Genomic DNA, 18,743 nt, shown 5'->3' with positions numbered 1-18,743 from the left:
AAAAGTCAAGGGGTGTTAATACTCTCTGAAGGCAATGTATTAGCCTCCAATAAAAGAGTGGAACTTCGATCTCCTTTCTCCACTTGAACCAGACATCACCTTCTTTTCACCCCTCCACTTTTTTATCATGCCCTCCAAAACCTCATCCTTTTTTTTATCTCTCTCAAATTTATTACCTTACATTCACTAATCACAACATTTTCCGTGTGTGTGTGTGTGTGTGTGTGTGTGTGTGTGTGTGTGTGTGTGTGTGTGTGTCGTTGGTCATCATCTCCATGTGTGGGTTTAAATAAGGTGGAACGGAGCCCTCCAAGGTCTCAAAGTATCTACCTTTGTGTGTGTGTGAGATGTATAAAAAGGCTATGATAGTATTAATGTTTATTTTTGGTGTTGTGCCATAATCTACACAAGCAAATATACTTAACAGCCTATCAAAGCCTACGCAATCTACGTCGTACAAGAGGATGAGATGGGGTAGGAGGTGATAGGGACGAGTGATACTTATAACATATCTTAAAATATAGGGGTTACTATATGATGCTGGTGTTTTCAAAAAGATTTAACTTATTTAATAAGATGCCACATAAACTTGCCTTTTCTAAGACTGTTTTGCTGTGCTAAAATTACTAAGCTGTAATCATGCAACGTTAGGCTGGCAAAATCCCTAGAGGTACGCATACTCACTCTAAGCTGTCTAGCCTGGGTCTGAATCCTGACAGAGCTATAACCCATCATCCTGATGTTTCACAGGCAGGGTGATTCATCAATGTGTGTGCTGTCCTTCAGTTGGACATAAAACTTGGCATCCTGGTTGAAAAATCCCATGGTGTCCTTCGCAAAGAGTAGGTGAGCTATTGCCAGCACCCTGAAGAAATTACAAATTCCTGCACTGACTTCCCGAGTCAGCAGGGTGACCCAAGCAGGAATGTACCTTATTAACTGCTTCGGCTGCACAATTGATCTGCATAGAGTATGGTAGATGTAGATGATGAGTGATCACCTCTCCAACATTTGAGGTTGTCCTTTGACCCCATTGTGATAGTTGTGCATTATACCATCGTGACTTCGTGAAAGTATGTACACGACATGGCCAAAACTATGTGGACACCTGCTCATCCAACATCTCATTCCAAAATCATGGCCATTAATGTGGAGTTGGTCGTCCTGTCCCCCCCCCCTTTTAGCTGCAATAACAGCCTCCACTCTTTTGGGAAGGCTTTCCACTAGATGTTGAAACATTGCTGTGGGGACTTACTTCCATTAAGCCACAAGAGCATTGGTGAAGTCGGGCACTGATGTTGGGCAATTAGGGCGCAGTCAGCGTTCCAATTCATCCCAAAGATGTTCGATGGGGTTGAGGTCAGGGCTCTGTGCAGGTCAGTCAAGTTCTTCCACAAACCATGGTTCTTGACAAACCATTTCTGCATGGACCTCACTTTGTGCAAAGGGGTATATCATGCTAAAACAACAAAGGGCCTTCCCCAAATTGTTGCCACAAAGTTGGAAGCACAGAACAGTCTAGAATGTCATTTTTTGCTGCAGCGTTAAGATTTCCCTTCAATGGAACCAAGGGGTTGATCCCGAACCATGAAAAACAGCCCCAGACCATTATTCCCTCCTCCACCAAACTTTACAGTTGGCATGATGCATTCAGGCAGGTTGAGTTCTCCTGGCATCCACCAAACCCAGATTCGTCCTTCGGACTGCCAGATGGTGAAGCGTTATTCATCACTTCAGAGAATGCATTTCCAATACTCCAGAGTCCAATGGTGGTGAGCTTCACACCAATCCAGCCAACACTTGGCATTGCGCATGATCTTAGGCTTGTGTGTGGCTGCTCGGCCATGGAAACCAGAATCATGATCGGCCATGGAAACCAGTATCATGATCGGCCATGGAAACCAATAAACTCATGCCTTACGAGAAATATAAAAAAGGTAAAGTTGCTATTTTCTGGTCTGTCTCGTGCATGACAAGTTATACAAAGCAGGGATTTTAAAGAGCATGTCCCAAACTGATCTTGTTTGACTGGTTTATTTCAGGAGTAGAAATTACAACATGTATTTGCTTAGCGGTTCAAAGTGAAGACTTTATCCTAGAAAGCACAATAATATCAAGAACAGGTAAGTGTGCTGAACATACCTGTAGGTCCTCTTTGTACAAGTTTTCTGCACACGCACATGCAAACAGAATCTCCCGTAACACTAACTCGCACACTCTTTCCTCCAATACTCATAAAAGGCAAAAGGTTTTAATAACCTTTCAGAACCTAAACAATTACACAAGAGTGAAAACGATTCACCTGATTGTGCTGCATTTTGCACACCTTGCGAAATGCAAAATAATAGCAAGTGATCATAATGCATACATTGTATTCAGCTACAAAGATTAACAACGCACGCCCATCCTCAATTAAAATGGGTGAATATGGATAAAAATGCCGTGCAGTAAAAACATTACTTGGTCCACTTGGAATTGCACAATAAGGCGGGGAACAGTTTGTGCTGACACTTAATCCGATCTCTAAATCCCAGAGCTATTATTGTATTCATAACTACTTAAAAACTCATCTCTGTAACTGATAGTTTCTTTTAGTTACTCCTTTCATTGCAGACTGCTACAAATTTCCATCCATCATTTTGCGATGCAAATAAATACGTAATTATTATCTTGACTTTTCTCAGAAGATAGTATCCTCAGAAGACCTTTATCATTTTGGCATTATTATTGTTTACAGAGTTATAATCAACTTGGCTATTTTGTAAGGCATTATAGTCAAGACATTTCTTTGAGGTCAATTGCCAGCTGGCACCTTGTGAAGTCATGGGTATGACCAGGAGATAAAGTTTGGCAAGGAGCCATTTATTCATCAATTGTGTAAACACCTCAACGATGATCTGTCTTGCATGGGTTTGAATCTCGACCCAGACAGAGTAAGCATGATGTTTCACATGCAGGGCAAGACATCGATGTGTGTGCTGTCTGTTGAAAGGACATTAAGCCAGAGGACCCCTTCCTCCTTCATTCATTCATTCAAATCTACTGATGTATACTGAAACTATCGGGTGTACACCAACGCAAGTCAGGGGACAAATATTCCCCATTCGGACCTGCTGCCCAGATTCTTCAAAGCAGCACAGACGCGATCAGAGTGCCGAACAGCTATTTCTCTCTTGTGTCTGTCTCTCTCTGTCTGTCTCAGCCCTGAGTTTGTGAAGGCAGGGGTACACCTTCCGAGATGTGGGGGATCTCTGGGCCACTCCTGGGAGATTGATCAGCTGTCTGCATGCCATGGGCTTGTTCGAAAGAACTATACTATCACTACTACTACTACTACTACTACTACTACTACAACAACTAATGTACATTTTACCCATGGCTGATGATATGGACCCACTGTTTGGAGGTGTATTGGACTGAAAAGGGTTTAAATCTTTGTGAAGCGCAGAGCCCAGCTGATAACCAGGAGTCAGAAAATGTATCAATTGTGAACAATTTAATAAGGTTTTTACTTTGGGCAAACTAGAAGGGGTACCGAACGAAAAATTAACTATCACCATTTTAAAATAATGCAAATAAATTAGTGAAATATCAACTGCATTTTTCATATACCTTTCTCACCTATTGCAAGTAGAGTGAAAGGTGGTGTATAATTAGAAATACTGTTTAATAGGGCGATATACCAATTAAATGAATAAAATGGAAATGTTGAAAAAAACAAACAAAAAAAAAGTGTTGAATCTTGGAAGCGTTTCCTGAATCTAAATCAATATGAGAAACAGGATTGAATGACACTCACCATTATTATAAACTAGTACGGGTCCATAGGGGCGGGCCCGTAGGTGTGTAAACGACGACTGGATTGGGGCATTATTTCAATTAGATCGGACCAACCGTATCATAAATGGCCATAACTTGGGAAACACCTGGGAAACATATTCAGGTCCCCAGCGTCAATTGTGACGTCATATCAAATGAAGAATTGTGACGCCCCCTCTATCTCGCCCCCCCTAGTCTCGCCCCTCCTCTCTTCCCCCTCCTCTCTCCCCCCTCTCTCTCGCCCCCATTCTCACCCCCCTCTCTCGCCCCCTCCTCTCTCCCCTCTCTTGAATTGTGATGCCCCCTCTCTCACCCCCTCTCTCCTTCCCCTCTCTCGCCCCCTCTCTCTCTCCCCCTCTCTCTCCACCTCTCTCTCCCCTTCTCTCACCCCTCTTCTATTCCCCCTCTCTCTTCCCCCCTCTTTATCCCCCCTCTCTCACCCCTAGTCTCGCCCCTCCTCTCCCGTCCCCCCTCTCGCTCTCTCTCTCTCTCGTCCCCACTCCCACCCCCTCTCTTGCCCCCTCTCCCCTAGCCTCGCCCTTCCTCTCTCGCCCCCACTCTCATCCCCCCCTCTACCGTCCCCCTCTCTCGCAGATATTGATCGACAGATAAATGGCCGTAACTTGAGAACCGCTCGTCCGATTAATATCAAACCTCGTGAAGGCACATCCGCGGGTCCCCAGCAATATTCCTGGAAAGTTTCAATCAGATTGGACCGGCGGTCGTCAAGAAACTGCAGTCGCAGCCAAACAAACAGACAGACAGACAGACAGACACACAGAGATTGCTGGAATTATAGATGAAGAGGAAGAGGATGAAGGAGGAAGAGTTATTCTTTTAATGTAAATTGAAACTGGCCCATATATCCTCACCTTACTTAACTATGTCATACAGTTTGTAGATTGAGCTTGATTAGCGGTATCCCCTATGGGATAATTGTTGCCGGCCGGACGTACGCATGCACACCGAGACCGAGCTCCTTTTATATTATAGATAACTATTTTACGGCTTGCAATTAAGGTGCAGTTAAGTATAGGGTGTTGCAGAATTAGTATCATTTACAACATCCTTTAAATGTGAATACAATGCTTGAATAATAGCTGTTACCGGTCAATAAATGATTCGATTTGTGAGAAACAGACATAAAAAAAAGGCGCCAGTGCATTTGTGTAAAGACAGCAGATATTGACGCCTTATCCCCATAAACCTCAATCGTTCCTTTACCCTCCTATCCCAACACTCCCCTCTCCTATTATCACCACTTCTCTTCCATTCCACCAGCAAATGCAATTTGTAAGAGCTCGCCAATGGGTCTGTGCCAATGTGCCTTCTCTGAGGAAATGAAGATCTTCTTGGCCAGCAACACCAAATACTCAACTCAAAAAAATCCTGACCAGAGTTCGTAGCTGCATACACGACGATCTGTCGCTTTAGTTCAACATTACGCAAGTTGTCCGCATGAGATAATACAGCTTACAACATTTCTTTCCTCTTCATAATCCGCCTTTCTCAGGTTAAAACATCCACTGTTTTACACACTTGGTTTTGATCTGCATTGGCTGGTTGTGCACTTTCACAAGCACAAAAGAGGATTGCAATGTACTTGGCATTTAAGCAAAAATTGTATTCAAAATAAAGCAACAAGTACTCTTTCATCCCAAGAAAGCAAGCACGTGAGTTTTACTTTAAACTGTCTGTTGGTTTCGCTTCAAATGAATAATGTGGTCATACAGCCACGCTGGATTAAACAGCAGTCAGCAGGAGGAGATCGTTACGTAAACTCAGGCTGAACTGCACGCTGTTACAGACAATATTCCTGTTGGACCTTTTTCAGAGGAAAAAAGCCAAATGAGACATTCACTTATAATGTATGTACGGTGGAGTTGGATGGAGCCTAAATTGAGGGCTAAAAAAAAAAGAGAAAGGGGAAAAAAAAAATAGAGAGTGGAGGATGATGGAGGTGAAAAATAAGTTAGGAGTTGTAGGAGTGGGGAGCGAGAAAGCAATGAAGGTATGGGGATGCATTGAGTTTCTGGGGAGGGAAATGGGGGTAGGGGTCCAAAACGCAATCATATTTTCATACATAATTAACAGAAGGTTCCAAAATACCATAAATAAGCCAATTTCCTGCAAAACTTGAAATGATTTACGGCAAAGGTTTTTTTTTATAGAACATTTGCGACGAGATATATAGTTCATGAAAAGCAAAGAAAACATTTGCACTTCTTTTTGAGAAGCCACATATGATATAGAATTACCTTCTTTTAAAAATTTTTTTAAAAAGATATTGATTTTATTTACCAAGAATCTTTCTTTTTTTTAATTAGCTATTTGCGTGTGCACCATATGTGAACGACACTTGGCGATGAACGTGAAAACATTCGCAGAATGAACACAATACGAGATGGTAGCAGCGATGCTGCAGACGGTTCTCAAGGCTAACCACTCCAATTTGAGTATATTACGAAGGCTTACAGTCAGCCAGCCATGTTGGAACTCGCCTGCGAGTCCACAAACCCACAGCTAGCTTTCCGAGCTTCGGGCCACGGCTTGTCGGCTACATCACGGACAATAATTATCTGCAATTAAGAAATGATGGGTTTGCTATGGAGCGCCTGCAATCAGCTGCCCAGAAACGATCGACTCTCACGGTCCTAGGAAGACCGGGCAGCTTCAGAGGACCCGTGAATAGAAAGAGCGAGTTATAGCTTCAACCTCAGCTTGGATCGAACCAATGATCCATGCACATGAAACGATCATGTCGCAAAAACATATGTATGATGCCATGATGTCCTTACAAAATCAAAGTATAACCAACGTGGGGTGTTCAAATGCACACATTGACAATATGAGATATTCGCCAGCATTTTATATTTTATATTATTTTATATCATATCATTCTGAAGTATTAAAGATCTGTTCAGTTAAGAACATTTCATTTCCTCCGTTTATTTCTAAACTACCAAACTAATGTCATTAACGAGCGAATTACAACAAAACAGTCTTGCACCGGTCGCAATTTTCATCGGAGTTCTGATCAAAATGCATTACAAGAACAAGCTCGACAATGGCTCGTTTATTAAATGTGCATTATCTGTCCGAAGCATGTTCCATTCAAGGAGATGACTTGAGCAGATCGAGACACTTAAACTTGACAGGATAGCTCAAAGGTAACTCACAATTGCCTTTTGGCTGCTGGTTTCAGGTTCAATTCTCAACACTATGAACTGTCTGATTGATGACTCTCAGGCGGGAAGTTGCATCACAAAGTCCGCTGTCCCTCGGATGGACGTTAAGCTGGGTGTCTCGTATGCTTCTATTATTTTGTGGACGTTAAACGATCCCACGGTTTTTCAAGAAGAGTAGTGGAGTGATCGCTGGCACCCTGAACTAATTACAAATGCCTGCCTTGATGAGCCCTGGGAAGGCAATGTCATTAAGCCACCATCATTGCTATATGCCTGGTGTTGGCTTAATAGTTAGGCTGGTAGGCTTGGGATCCAAGGGTCCTGAGTTCAAATCCTGCTTGGCTGTTGAATTAACACCAGGTGGGGTTGACTCAGCCTGTCATCCTTTTGAGGTCAGCAAATGCATTTCAGTTTGCTGGGATGATCGAGCCATTTGAGTATCCTGCATCAGAGTGGTGACCCATCCACGATTGTGCCCAATAGCCCAGGAGACTGCTTTGGCAGCAACAACGCTCTGTATAAAGTATGGTCCCGATGGATGGATGGATAGATCTTTGCTATGAGGCTGCTCTGGTGGCCTGAAACCTGCTCTTGGGAAGATCACTGAAGAATGAAAGAAGGAGAAAGATAAAGACAAAGAGAGGAGGTGGAACCCAATTTTGGAAAACCAAACTGCCTCATATCAGAAATGTACACCACTCAGTGTGAGAAATGAACTGCTGTCCAAAGTCTAGTTACCGAGCCTCGCCTACTCTGCGTTCAACTGTATTCGGCAATGAAGGTGGAAATATGAGGGGTCAACCCAGGACGACTTGTCACTTGTGTTCATGTCACAACACTTGCCTCCGCAGGCAAAGAGCTTACGGATATAAATAAGCAAACAAATGATGATGATCCAACAATGGGCCTTAACTCCAACCACAAAAAAAGTCCTTCTTCTGCCTTGGAAAAAGTTCAATGTAGAAATGCAAAATTAAACGACTGCTTTTTGTCTTCTTGCAATAGCTACTTTACACAAATATCGACTGCAAACACAATGTGGGTACTGACTAGTAAGCTTCTGTATAATATATCTAGTCATTGTAGTGACAACAACAAAGACGCCATTGCGCAAACTTGCATAACATGACACAATCACAAACGAATTTTCCCCGAGTAATCACGGTGACGAAGACGACATGGTGATGCTCAGCTAATCACAGATACATCAACAACAAATCTCACGTCAAAAACGTGAGGGATTTGCAATGTGGGATTTCATAGACGAATGGATCATCGAAGTGATCCGAGGGCACTTTTATTACTCGGTCACCGAGAACCACTGATTTAGTTGTAAAAGTAAAAAAAATCGTTTTTAAAATAAATACTCAACCACTCGTTACACTCTCTCTGGAGGAATAGGTTTCCTCTGAGATTCTGCACCCCATAATGTACAGTAATCACAATGCACGACCCAAACTTTATTATTTTTTAAGGGCAAACAATAAAAAAAAAGGAGATTATGATGTCACAATGAAAAGGATATCGTCCTGTGTTTATTCCAGCAATTCTAAACCAATTGTACATGTGATGCAAGAGCCAGCAGGGGTCAGCAGTGGCCTGGTGGGAAATTTCATGGCATTTTCAGTCTCTATCGTTGACTAGCGCAGTAAGAAGCAAAGGGCTCCAATTCCAAGAGAATCAACACCATCTGAGCTATACTGCTTTGCAGTACTCAACATGATATTGAACATCCTCTTCTCCCTCCTCCTCCTCCTCCTCCTCCTCCTCCTCCTCCTCCTCGATTCACTTTCCACTTTCCATGGCAAACCCACGAACAGCGAACTGTTTGAGCTTTTGCTCAACGGTGGAAACTTTTCCATTTCGGGGGGTTTAACTCGAATAAACATAGCTTCCCTGAAGATATGTCATAAGTTACCAGCTTCGATACCACAAGGTCCTGATTATCTCAGTGCATGCTTAACCAGAACGCAACGGCAACGGAGGAACAAAAAGACAGGTCTCAGTGCAGACATTTTGACCGCACCTGTAAGGATTGTCAAGTGGTGTTAACACTGTGACGGATTGCTGTTGGTGAACAAACACGTCAATTACTCCCTTCGGCATACCGAACCAAAAACACCAATTTAAGGATGGCTATGCTACTACTACCACTACTACTACTACTACAATTAACAGCCCAAATTCTTTTCACCATCATGTGTGGTCAGGTACCGAAAGATTTTGATCCAAGTCTTTCTCGAACCGGCTGGAATTTTCAATTTGTTCAAGGTGTCAGCGATAACTCGTCTAACCTTCACTGTAATCAACGTGGGATCTTGAACATCCACCTATGGTACCAGTACTGGTGGACGTGACCTCCTGGTTAACATTCTTCCGAGGGACTGCACACGCATCGATAACTCACCCTGCATGTGAAATACCCAGGTTATAATTCATAGCTGCCTCGACATTCAAACCCAGGTTAAACAGTTCAAGGCGAGGGTGCACACCCTGAAGCTCTCCTGCCAGCCCTATACCTGTTAGGACGAGTATACAGCGGAGAAATAGCGCTCAAAGTTCGGAGTAAACTTGGCATGCCCGCTGGAGCAAAATAAATCATCGCAACAAATCAGCGACACAGTGCCCCCAGAGAATGATGCAACCAGCAACGGTGTGCTGCATATAAAACCAAATGGTCGGAAGATAAACAATTAAAATAAATAAATAAGACAGGCATCGAGGGCCAATTTGAGATTGCAGAAGTCACACACATCCAGACATTCCAGAACGCGTCTTCTGAAAAGAAAAATAGAACATGGAAACAATAAAACCTGCTCCGCTTATCAGTTTATTTTGTTCCCACACACACAAAAGTGAGTTTGTCAGTGTTAAAGATTCACGTTGAATTCACAAACGTTTAAACCAACGTCGTAAAGTTTAATTTATTACTTTTTAGCCATGTACCTGTTTTGTGTCATTTGTAACAGCCAGGAACGTATACATAATGCAGAAAGGACGAGTTGCAGAGCACGAGGAAAACATTTCAGCGACACATTAATATTATTATTATTATTTTTATTATTATTATCATTATTATTTTGCTTACCCCTTTACAATCACAAGGCGCCCCCTGCGCCAAGGGGCTGCACCCCCTGCGGTACACCGTCATGCCTGTGGACAGATCGGATCTGAATCGGACCTTTGGACCGAACGATGATGCTGGTGGCCCTGAGGCCCATCCTCTTGGCAAATCATCGGGTGCTCACTCACAAGTCGTGAACGTTTCAACAAGTAATAAGGAATCGAGGAAGAATTGCCACTCCGTCGTGGGACGTGGAAACTTTCTCCAAGAAGCCGTAGGAATCAAACTCGCACCAACCAATTAGGACAATGGCACACGATTTACCCGCTACACCACCGCACTGAAGGCATGAGCATATTGAGCGCAGTAATAAATGAAAATTAGAATCATTTCTTCCATTTACGCAGAAAATTATTATTATCGAGGAACACCATGGGAATACCACTAAATGGTCAGAAACCACGATGCACTGTGGTGAGGCACACCATGGGAATACCACTAAATGGTCAGAAACCACGATGCACTGTGGTGAGGCACACCATGGGAATACCACAAAATGGAAATCTCAACAATGAACGAAACGGATATCATATATATACAACCGGAGATCGTACAAAAGACAAATTTAGAACATCAAGGCACAACCAACGAGAATGGCTCACGATCCGACTTTTCAACCAACAAGCGGTCTTCATCCTCGGGTGAAGACCGCTCAATATGTGAAACGTCGGTCAGCCCAGAGCCAAGCTTGCTGTCCACCTACTCCCGTTAGTGGAGCCTCCGGTTATGAATATGAATCTTTCAAACTACATCCGGCATTTTTGTGAACACATTCTAAAATGCCACAGCAGTGATGGATAGACATGTATATAATGGTGGGATGGGCTGGAGGTACACACACTCACCTCTCAGCTGTATAGCCTGGGTTTGAACCCCGACGCAGCTATAAACCGTCATCCCGGTGTTTCACAGGTAGGGCGATTCATCAACGTGTGTGCCGTCGCTCGGATGGACGTTAAACAAGCGTCCTATCTGATGGCATGAGTTGTTGGATGTTAACGATCCCACAGTGTTCTTCACAAAGAGTATGCGTGCTATCACCGAAACCATGGCCAAATTACAAATTCCTGTGAGGAAGAATATTGCAAACCACTTGGTGTAGCCATTTCCAAGAAGTTGCTTCACCAATGCTCTGCAAAGAGTATGGTACAATCAATCAATATATATATATATATATATATATATATATATATATATATATATATATATATATATATATATATATATATATATATGGTGGAGATAAATATAGTACCATACTCTTCTGAGGTTAATGTGAAGACTAAATAGCTGAGTGGGCTGTCGTCGCTCAAGCAATGAAGTCCTTGGGTTCGAGTCCAAAGTGAAGTCAGAATTTTTTCACACTAGCCCCACGCAGGAATTTATTCCTGTTTATTAAACACACAACCACACACGTCTGCGTATTCTTCAAACAAGTGCAATATTGTCACCAAGCAGTCAAAAGCAGCTTAGCCCCCCAAAAAATAGAAATAAAATAAAAAAAACCAAGCTGCACCAAGCTGACAATAGTCATCAAGCAACCCATGTGTCAAGAGCCAAAAGAGTTCCACATACAACGAACTGCAGGGAAAAGTTGAATAATCGTTTGCGTGCACGTCATCAAGCACCATTCGTGTGATTATGTATAATAATAACAATAATAATAATACAAACGATGTTGTTTCCATCGAAGGCAACACAAGAATTAAAGAGGGTATCCCTTGGACTCTTCACTAGTGTCCTGGCACGCTGGTTTCACTCTCCGACCATGATGCCTTCTCCCAATCCCAGAGTCGGTGATTGCTTTTCAACGCACAATCACCACTCTGAACTTCAAGTGGATCTCTCTGGTCCACAAAAGCACCAGAGAGAGAGAGAGAGAGAGAGAGAGAGAGAGAGAGAGAGAGAGAGAGAGAGAGAGAGAGAGAGAGAGAGAGAGAGAGAGAGAGAGAGAGAGAGATAAAGCATATAATGCGCTTCAAAGCAGTTTGTTAAGATCGCTGGAGTGAAGAAATATAATAATAAATAAACAATTTGCGAATTGTATGATTAACTCGGACAGGCCCACTCAAAATCAGCACCACGTGGATGGCGTCAATATCTCGCAATGGCAATTGGCACAGATTTTTGATGGTCGCTGTGAAGAGCGGATCCACTGGACTTTCATATACTTGCGTCGCGATCTCGGCTCACGCCGTCCCAGCTGGCCCGTTCACAAATCTCCGCCACTAGGTGCCAATACACTTACCTCTCATGGCGATGTGCACCAGCCTGCGCACCCGGACACCATGGATCAGCTGTCATAGGGCCGCTCGAGCGGGGCTGCCAGGACGTGCGGAACGCAACAGACTCGGCGCGAAGCAGTGGCTGCAAGGATCGCAACCCGACTGCGGTGCTGCTGCGAGATGCTTTTTCCTCCACAAGCCCCCACAACCTTGTGTCGCTCACGGTGCTGCGCAGGCGCGTCCTCCTTTCCAACCGTATGGGATTCCACATGATTTGACAGCGGGCTCCTCCTACTTCCAGTAGAGCTGCGTCTTGAACCAATAGAGAGCGACCTCATGCCCCAGTGAGCTATTAAGCCGCTCGCCATTGGTTGATAACTGCACATCGAAACTCCTCCCCCTCCTCACGTTTACGCGGCGTGCTATTGATGGGCGGAACATTCGATCGTCATTAGTTCTTCCTCTTCCTACAGATGATTGGTAGAGGTGGAGGAGCGTCTTACCCGCCTCCCCCAGGCCAATCACAGAAACACAAACGCGGATCAGACGTCCAGGGTTTGTGGAATAACCCCCCCCCCACCCCCGACGACCTTTTCCACCAATTGAAAAGCATTTAAAGGCAACCGTTAATTAATTATCCAATCACACACATGTTCACCTCTGTCATTCACAGTCAGATTTGTTCACTTTTTCAGTTCGAAATGTCCTTTTATAGCAGAGGTTAAGCTGTAATCACGTGTTACCACAATACATTTCATTATCCTGCAGACGTCACAGCCGTAAACATACAATGAAAGACGATGTAAACAAACACACAATCGTAACTTGCATAATAATTGGTTCGCGGGCGCCAGCAGTGACCACTATTTTCGTTGTGTCTGTCTGTCTGTCTGTCTGTCTGTCTGTCTGTCTGTCTGTCTGTCTGTCTGTCTGTGACTCTCCAGAGCATAGCTCCATGATGTTTGATGCTATATTGATGAAACTTGGACACAAGCTCGATATCATGGTCTAGTTGTGTCTGTGTGTCTGTCTGTGTGTCTGTCTGTCTGTCTGTCTGTCTGTCTGTCTGTCTGTCTGTCTGTCTGTCTGTCTGTGACTCTCCAGAGCACAGCTCCGTGATGTTTGATGCTATATTGATGAAACTTGGACACAAGCTCGATATCATGGTCTAGTTGTGTCTGTGTGTCTGTCTGTCTGTCTGTCTGTCTGTCTGTGACTCTCCAGAGCACAGCTCCGTGATGTTTGATGCGATCTTGGTGAAACTTGGACACAAGCTCGATATCATGCTCTAGTTGTGTCTGTGTGTCTGTCTGTCTGTCTGTCTGTCTGTCTATGACTCTCCAGAGCACAACTCCGTGATGTTTAATGCGATCTTGGTGAAACTTGGACACAAGCTCAATATCATGCTCTAGTTGTGTCTGTGTCTGTCTGTTTGTCTGTCTGTCTGTCTGTGACTCTCTCCAGAGCACAGCTCCGTGACGTTTAATGCGATCTTGGTGAAACTTGGACACAAGCTCAATATCATGGTCCAGTTGTGTCTGTCTGTCTGTTTGTGACTCTCTCCAGAGCACAGTTCCGTGACGTTTCATGCGATCTTGATGAAACCTGGACACAAGCTCGATATCATGGTGCAGCTGTGTCTTTTTGTATGAGGGGCGTCCCATGCCCCTTGTGGGCGGATCCATGGCCACTTGAACTAGTTTTTTTTTCTCGATTTTTTTTCTCGCAATTTCATTTCCTAGAAGTTGTGCGTAATGTCCATAAGTACAACATATTAAAAAATCCCATTTGATTTGGTCAATTTTGACGGAAGTGATAGGTTTTTACGGTAGGGCTTCCTCAACAATGCCCGCGAACCATCGTCGCCTCCCGGCTTGTTATAATAATAAATAATAAGTTTGAGTGTTGCTAACTGAAATGCGCTCCCTTAAATTTTATGTTTTGAAATCCGGTTTAATTTTGAAAGCAGTTTGGTGGTGGAGACCCGAGCGGGTGAAACCACATCATGGGGCTGTTACCTGCAGCGGGTTCGATCCCATTGGGGCTGTTCGGTAAAGTGCGCACGCGCCTCGGCCTCGGTCCAACGGCGAGCCTGGCCATGCGGTTCATGAAAGGCTTGATCGCTAATCGTGCAATGAGGCCAAGGTGAAGCGCAATCCAGTTTGGAGTGAACTAGTGCTCAGATATTAATGAACACGAACAGACTTTACAGTCGGTTGTAACAATATTATGTCGAGGGAGGTGAGGCCGCGTTCCACAGGCAGGTATTGGCACGGACGGACGTGCATGATATGAAAAGTTTACTAAACACGCACACGTGACACCCAAAGGCAGGCACTGTGACGGTGCTGGGTGATGCGTTTAAAGGTCCCGTTGGAGGAGGGGGGGGGGCATGCCACACGTGCGCACGGCGAGATGTACGAACCGGTAAGCGGTGGTCACAACAGCGCAATTAAGAGCGATTTGCGCTGCAGATAAAGCTGCCATCGTGCCGAGAGAGGAGCTCAAAACATTGGTGACATAATCCTTTCCGATTTTAGTTTATTTTATTTCCGACACTTTTTTTTATTTTTTCCCTTCGTCACGAACCGCCCGGGTGCGCAATGAGACCCCTCTGTTTGTAAACGCCGTAAAAAGGTGTTGATTCACGTAATTATGCACAATCGTCAAGCACAAAGTTTGGAGGGAAAGAAAATTAGACACCGGACCGGATAGATGTACATGTCCCAACCAATGATGTCATACCCTGTCACAGAGAAAGGGGAGAGCCTGGTGTTGGCTTAATGGTTAGGGTGGCGGCTTGGGATCCTAGGGTCCTGAGTTCAAATCCTGTCGGCCGCTGAATTAATACCAGGTGGGGTTGACTCAGCCTGTCATCCTTCTGAGGTCGGCGAAATGAGTACCAGTTCCAGTGTGTGTGTGTGTACTGGTTGAGGGGCACTGCATCAGCGACACAGTCGTGCTTCAAGAAATGATAGCTACCCCGGCAGCTAAGCTGCCATAGGAGCACCAGAGCACCGGAGCTGCAGAAGCAGTTTCTTGGCATGGCTTATGTTAGGTGGCTTGTCATTGCCTTCCAAGGCAGGAATTTGGAACTTGGTCAGGGTGCCGGCGATAGCTCACCAATTCTTCGTGAAGGATTGTGGATCTTTAACGTCCACCAACTAATGCCAGCAGACGGGACGCCCGTTTACTGATGGCACACACTCTGCCTGTGAAAGCCCGAGATGACAGTTTATAGCTGGGCTGAGATTCCAACCCAGGAGAGACAGCTTTGAGAGGCGAGTGTGTGCACCTCTCATCAGTCAGCCTGGCTGATTAGACAAAAATCACTTCTGCTTCCCTGTGAAGCTCCGTGTTGGATTCTTTAGTTTGAACCTCTGCTTAAAAATGACTGACGTGAAACATTTTGAAAATTTCAAATTCTGATCACTCATGTCAACATCACCGTAATGTTGTTTAAACTTTATACAAGAAGGTGATTCGTCTGACCAGGTACCGCTGGGTGGTGCTATACGATATACATTTTGTCGAGAGAATTGGGGTCTTCCAAACATCTTGAACCCCCTCTCTCCGACGTGCTACCCAGACAGACAACATACTTGCTCGGCAACGTGCAAAATTTCGTTCGATTTGGTTCAGTAGTTTTTTAGTTTTTGAAGCATATATCTAGGGTAATAAATTTGAGTGTGTCAGTCAGTCAGTGTGTGTGTGTGTGTGTGTGTGTGTGTGTGTGTGTGTGTGTGTGTGTGTGTGTGTGTGTGTGTGTCCTCAATAATTCCAAAACCATGAAACATAGCAGTCTGAAACTTTGCATGCACACCAAGGGAACTCCAAAGAAGTGCATGACTGAAGATTGGGTGTTTGTTTTAATTCAAACACCCCTTTTGAAGATAGTCAACGGCCTTATTCAATTATTTCCTTTATCAGGCGCATCCTTGGCCACTTCACTCTCCCTGGATGGGGTCTTAAGGCGCATCATGGTTTCCTCGCTGCGGTGGTAATTCGCCATTTTGTTCGGCCTGCTCAATCATGCATTGACTTGGAACAGACCGCAATGGTTTCTTCACGATAGTTTATTTTTTTTCCACTTTCTTCAATTATATTATCAAAAATGTGTTCATTAGAGCTATGAATTACTTATAAATGCTTGGGGATGCCAGTGTTCATGTCTATATTTAATTTCTGCACATGCCATAACCTTGAATTCCTGCTGTTGGCTTAATGGTGAGGGTGGTGGGCTTTGGATCTTGGGATCTGAGGATCCTGAGCTCAAATCCCACTCTCCTGTTGAATTAATACTAAGTGGGGTTGACTGCGGTGTGTACCCCGGTGTGTAACCCGGTGTGTACCCCGGTCAGAATAGGTACACCGTATCCCTGCGTGTCGTAAAAGGCGACTAAAAGGGTTGGCGTCAGGAAGGGCATCCGGCCATAAAAACATCGCCTCAAAAGGAAATCATGACGAGTACAACTGATGGGCAGGGTACAGCCCGAAGTACCCCGTGGGGGTCCTCACCCCCTCTCATTAAAACTCAAGGTGGGGAACCCAATCGAAGCAAGGGAGGAAATTTTTCCATTTATGATGACCAATCGTCTGATGCCCCACGTGGAGATCGGTTTCTGAGGTTTGGTACATGGAATGTAGGGACAATGACAGGGAGATCTGGAGAAGTGGTTGAAACATTGGTCAGACGAAGAGTGGACATATGTTGTGTGCAGGAGACACGGTGGAAGGGAAGTGGTGTGAGAATGGTGAAGGGAAGGCAGGGGCAGAAGTACAAGTTTATGTGGCAAGGGTGCCTGGAAGGCGTGCATGGTGTTGGTGTCATGTTTTCTGAGGAGTTTGTAGACAGTGTAGTGAGTGTGACTAGAGTGAGTGAAAGGTTGATGATGGTGAGAATTGTGATCGGAAATCTCTTGGTGAACGTCATCTCGGGATATTCCCCGCAGGTCGGTCGAAGCGATGAAGAGAAGAACATGTTCTGGTGTGCGATGGAGAAGTTGATGGAAAATGTGAAAGATGAAGTTGTTGTGGTTGGAGAAGACTTGAATGGACATGTGGGAAGGAGTCCAGACGGTTTTGAGGGAGTCCATGGGGGTTATGGATATGGTGTGAGAAATGGAGAAGGTGAAAGGATCTTGGAGTTTGCTGATGGAGCTGATTTGTTGCTCTGTAATACTCAATTCCAGAAAGCGGATAATAAGCTTATTACATACACGTCAGGTGGGTTGACGACAACCATTGACTACCTGATGGTGCGTCAGCGAGATAGGGGAAACCTCCGGGACACAAAGGTGATCCCAGGGGAGGAGACTGTTTTGCAGCACCACCTGGTTGTCTGTGATATAAGGGTGAAAGGTGCGTGGAGAATTCGGCGGGTGAAGGACCAACCGAGGATGAAGGTGTGGAGGTTGAAAGAGGCGACAGTGAAGGAAGCATTAAGAGAGAGGCTGAGTATGGTTGAAGATGATGTGGTTGAGCTTGAAAGTGGTTGGATGTCAATGAAAGATAGTCTATTGGGAGCCGTTGGTGAGGTATGTGGATGGACAAAAGGACCACCGAGGCACTCGGAAACATGGTGGTGGGATGATGAAGTTGGAAAGACGATTGAAGAGAAGAGGAAGAAGTTCAAGGAATGGCAAAAGGCAAAGGATACGGTGGAAGAAGAGGCTGCACATGAAAGTTATAAGGAAGCCAAGAAGGCTGCAAAGAAAGAGGTTGCAAAGGCGCAGGAGGCCCATAGGAAAATGTTTGGAGAACGCTTGGATTCGGAGGAGGGTAAGAGAGCAGTATTCAGGATCGCAAAGCAGATAGCGAGAGAGAGATTTGATGTGACGGGGGTGAGTTGCTTGAAGGATGAAGTGGGAGAAATTGTTATGGACTCAGATGGAATTAAAAGAAGATGGAAGAGATATATGGAAAGGCTGTTGAATGTAGAAAATGAATGGGATAGAAACATCGAGAGTAACCCAGTTTTAGGACCAGCAGAGAAGATAACTGAGAAGGAAGTCGAGGAAGCTATAAGAGCAATGAAGAGTAGAAAAGCAGGAGGGCCGACGGGAGTTGTGGGAGATATGTTGAAGGCAGCGGGAAGTTGGGGTGTGAAGAGAATGACAGAGATCTGTAATCTGGTGGTGAAAGAAGGCCGCATTCCAGTGGACTGGGAACTGAGTACCCTCGTCCCTCTGTACAAGGGGAAAGGTGACCCTCTGGACTGTGGCTCCAAAAGAGCAATAAAGTTATTGGAGCATGGAATGAAGGTATTGGAAAGGGTGTTGGAGAAGAGGATAAGGAAGAAGGTAAAGATTGACGAAATGCAGTTTGGATTTATGCCAGGAAGAGGAACGACAGATGCAATTTTTATTGTAAGGCAGTTGCAGGAGA

The 18,743-nt window shown here is 44.6% G+C and overlaps 1 protein-coding gene across 1 annotated transcript in view; it reads right to left on the bottom strand.

Moving 5' to 3' along the window:
- LOC147015501 (nuclear receptor ROR-beta-like) overlaps nt 1–12,631 on the bottom strand; it is a 115,187-nt gene extending 102,556 nt beyond the window's left edge. The window contains exon 1 of the mRNA XM_085850286.1: nt 12,380–12,631. Coding sequence (XP_085706412.1) covers nt 12,380–12,386 — 7 coding nt within the window. The 5' untranslated portion in view covers nt 12,387–12,631. The remainder of the gene's footprint in view (nt 1–12,379) is intronic.
- Between the last annotated feature and the right edge of the window lie 6,112 nt (nt 12,632–18,743).

The sequence above is a fragment of the Eptatretus burgeri genome, chromosome 12, assembly GCF_056783735.1.
Source record: "Eptatretus burgeri isolate ZD-2024b chromosome 12, Ebu_testis_v1, whole genome shotgun sequence".
NCBI classification, from domain to species: Eukaryota; Metazoa; Chordata; class Myxini; order Myxiniformes; family Myxinidae; genus Eptatretus; species Eptatretus burgeri.
The sequence above is the reverse complement of the archived record's forward strand: the minus strand, read 5'-3'. Positions and strand labels throughout refer to the sequence as shown.